This window comes from Arachis duranensis, chromosome 2 (assembly GCF_000817695.3).
Source record: "Arachis duranensis cultivar V14167 chromosome 2, aradu.V14167.gnm2.J7QH, whole genome shotgun sequence".
Lineage (NCBI taxonomy): Eukaryota > Viridiplantae > Streptophyta > Magnoliopsida > Fabales > Fabaceae > Arachis > Arachis duranensis.
Window position 1 is genome coordinate 92,726,498 of NC_029773.3, and position 3,767 is coordinate 92,730,264.

General features: G+C 37.2%; 1 protein-coding gene across 3 annotated transcripts in view; it reads right to left on the minus strand.

The window, feature by feature from the left end:
- LOC107476223 (serine/threonine-protein kinase CTR1) overlaps positions 1–3,767 on the minus strand; it is a 6,775-nt gene that overhangs the window by 1,827 nt on the left and 1,181 nt on the right. For all 3 annotated transcript variants that reach the window (XM_052257098.1, XM_052257097.1, XM_052257096.1), the window contains exons 2-12: positions 3,300–3,601; positions 3,070–3,214; positions 2,822–2,925; positions 2,403–2,611; positions 1,719–2,027; positions 1,173–1,213; positions 868–936; positions 658–758; positions 437–521; positions 230–328; positions 82–150 (exon numbers count right to left, since the gene is read on the minus strand). In XM_052257098.1, coding sequence (XP_052113058.1) covers positions 82–150; positions 230–328; positions 437–521; positions 658–758; positions 868–936; positions 1,173–1,213; positions 1,719–2,027; positions 2,403–2,611; positions 2,822–2,925; positions 3,070–3,214; positions 3,300–3,601 — 1,533 coding nt within the window. The remainder of the gene's footprint in view (positions 1–81; positions 151–229; positions 329–436; positions 522–657; positions 759–867; positions 937–1,172; positions 1,214–1,718; positions 2,028–2,402; positions 2,612–2,821; positions 2,926–3,069; positions 3,215–3,299; positions 3,602–3,767) is intronic.

Genomic DNA, 3,767 nt, shown 5'->3' on the forward strand with positions numbered 1-3,767 from the left:
GGAGAAAAATTAAATGTGTAACTATAGAAACAAACCTCTTAGACAAAGGATTTAAAAAACAGATATATGTCTGCATCTTACAGTTCCAGCAGCTGACTTGGATGAGAGAAATGTATTGGCCTTTAATCGAGAGAGCCCAAAATCACAAACCTAGAAAAAAAGGTACAAGAAAACTTTTTTAAGTAGCAAATTTGACTATTTGGTGTACTAGAGAAATATCCATTATTACCTTCACTGTGTATTTCTTGTCAACAAGAAGGTTTGGAGACTTCAGATCTCTATGAACAATTGGGGGATTACGTTTATGAAGATAGTTCATTCCCTTTGCCTAAAATGAGAAATGATATTGTTACCAAAGAAAACAAGGGTTATGACATTACAAATTTAAAATATTAAAATGAAGCAGAAAAATAATATTTATTTTCTAAATGCATACCACATCATAAGCCATACTAAGCCTACGCCTCTCATCCAGCACTTCTTTGGCACCAGGTCTGTGCAAGAGCCTATATAAGCTACCCCTGCACTCGGTTCAAAATCACTTAGAATCTCATGGTTAAAATATCCTATAGCCATAAAAAAAATTAAAAAAGTTAAAAAAAATAAAAACTCTTTTCAGGAGAGAGGATGAAAGACAGGTAAAGAGGTTTCATAAACCTGGATAAATATTCTGTGACAATAGATAAATTAGGAGGCTGAGTGACCGCGCCCATAAATAAAACAATATTTGGATGCCGCAATCGTTTCATTATTGCAACCTAGCAAAAGAAGTATAACCCAAATCAATGGCAAAAAATTATATTCGAAGAGCAACAGGCATTTCCTCTACATTAAACATGGTCAGAACTTATATTCCTTTGAGCATACCTCCCTCAGGAATTCCTTGAAACGTTCAGCATGAAAATCTTGTTCCATCAAAATCTTAACAGCAACATCCTGCAATTTGTAATGTTTTGGATGAGGTAGACAATTAACAAATTTTGGCATAAGGCTTGAACTAATTTCACTATATTTGTACTTGATAACATTCAATCCCAATACTTTCAACAGAAACAAGTCAAACAACCGTGTGTGTGTGTGTGTGTGTGTGTGTGTGTGTGTGTGTGTGTGTGAGAGAGAGAGAGAGAGAGAGAGAGAGAGAGAGAGAGAGAGAGAGAGAGAGAGAGACTTACTGAGCCATTCCACTCAGCACGATGTACAGTCCCAAAAGAACCTGAAATATAACAGATCATTTCCAATTAACAAATGCTAATACCAATTATGCAAATAATGGTTCAAGAAAAACCAAGTGATCTTACCTATATTTATTAAATGGTAACTAATGTGTCATTTAGGTCTGTATCAGATCATACTTATAATAAGAGGATTTGTAGGAGCAAGGTAAAATTTTATCATTGCGTGATATTTTCATAGCTCTTTATTTAATTGAAGGATTGTTCTGATGGTTTCCCTATGAACTATGGTGTTCATTCAAATCATAAATTCTTTAAGGGAACCTCCCTGTCAACTATGTAATTGGCTTGGCAACAGTATTGTACTTATGAAGTTATGAGCTTGATTCTTGTATTCTTCTTCTTTTGCCATCACTAACGATGTTATCCATTCTACTTATCCGGGTTATTTTCTCTCTAAGAAATGTCTGTTTCGTCACCAGAAAAAAATGAAGCTTTCTTTTATAGGGAAAAAATAAAGTATAATTTATAAAGTAGGAGATATACCTGATCCAATTCTCTCTTTTAAAACAAGATCACTCCACGGTATGTCCAAATCCTCCATGTCAAGTGAAAACTCCCGTGGAGGTAATGGGGGTTGTATACCAACTGGACGCTTAAGTTTTACAGGCAGTGGATCCTTGCTACTGTCTAAAATATTCTGCGGGCTACATGATTGGAATGCTTCAGAACCTTGATCACTTGTGCTTGGATGCAAAACATGTGGATGTACAGGTAGGTGAGAACTTATGCTGCTATCATTTGAATTAGGCCTAGGGTTATTATTCCTGTCCTTGCACTTTCCATCGAACTGTTCTGAAATGGAGAATCCAGAATCTATCAGTACACCTCCTATGATACGAAATTCAGGGTATCCTGTACTACCAACTGGTTCAGGCGTAACAATAATTATATGTGCATAAGTGCATACCAGATTACAGAATCACGTACAAAACTACAACTAATGTCCACCTCACATGAAGGACTATGTAAAGATATGCTTTTTGGCCTTATTATAGATGTCGAGTAACAAGTTTATCAAAAATTAGATCCGCTACTCATTGTACCGTATGCATGTACTATTTAGAAAAACAATTGAACATATATCACATAAGTGGAAAAAATGAAATGATACTATCAGAAACCCAAATTTAAAGTAGTATGTATATATTGCAAGACATGTGAAACTACCTGCAGAACTGTTTTCAAAAACAAGCTCAAGGGATTGACAGTCAGAGAAATACTGTTGGGCCAGTGACCTGAAATCAATGGTAGGTTCAGCTGGTTTATGTCTGGGAAAGCGCAACGGTGAAGAAAATGAGATGGAAGATGGACCATTGAGCAAGGAATCAGGCTCGCACAAGTATCCTGGCCTCCCAATAAAATCAACAAGATACTCCCTGTAATTAAGTATATCAGAAACCAAGTGTGATTACTATTATATTGGGAAACATCTAATTTAGATGTCAATGAACATTCAGGCTAACCACAGACTTATGCCCTGTCACACCTTTGCACAACCATCATGATAACCCATACAAACTAATTTTTGGAATGAAGCTCTAATTATAAACAGAAAAGTAGACATGCATAGCAAAAATACCATATACCTCTCAAGCCCAAATCGGACAAGACAAGATGAAGCATCATCCCGTTTGCAATATTTACAGCCCTTTGCAATTCGGCAGGGTAAGTCAATGGCATCGGCTAGTACCTGAAAAATATTAAACAAAAAGCACGTCATTCCAAAAACACTGCTTTAAATATGGTTAGTGGCACGTGCTATAGAACAAACAAGTCAACTTAGCCAACATACATAATCATAACCTTAAAGCCCCACAGAGAAGTAGAGCCTTACTTTGAATAATATAGCACGATGCCTGCAGAGGCCAACAGATAGACTACCTATGGGAACAACGACAGAGCCTAAGCAATCCTTCAGATCATTACTGCAATCTTTCCAGATGGAAAAGAAGTCATCCTCCCCAACAGAAGCTGAACCCCTTATTATAGCAATAAAATCATGTTAGACTGACAGACCAGACACTAGGCTAACTAGGTCAGGCCAAGAATACCAAGAAGGCTTACCCCATACGACTGCAAACCAGCTTGGAAAGTTGATCGACAACCTCGGTGGGTGTTATGCTGCTAAGAGAAATACTATGTACTCTGTTTAGCAGTTCTTTTAAACTAGGGTCACTACGCCGATCCACCAAAACTACTTCAAGTGAAGAATCACTGCCAGGGTCCACAGACTTAAGTGTGTCAACTGATGGAATTCGGCCATTTTCTTGCAGATCAGTGCACACTGTCCATACATAGGAATCCATCCCATAAATTAGGTAAAAGCCATCAGGAACCTTTTCGGAGTATGACAGGCAACCATTCACCTGATGCACACAATTAATAAGACAATAAATCAGCAATTGCGTATCAACCCATAAGTGAAGCAAATTATCCACATGAAAGTCATGAAACAATTTCTAGTTTCCTCCGTCTACTTTCCGAAACACCTTGAAAAAATTTTCAAAAAGAAAAACAGGGTGGAGGAGAGGG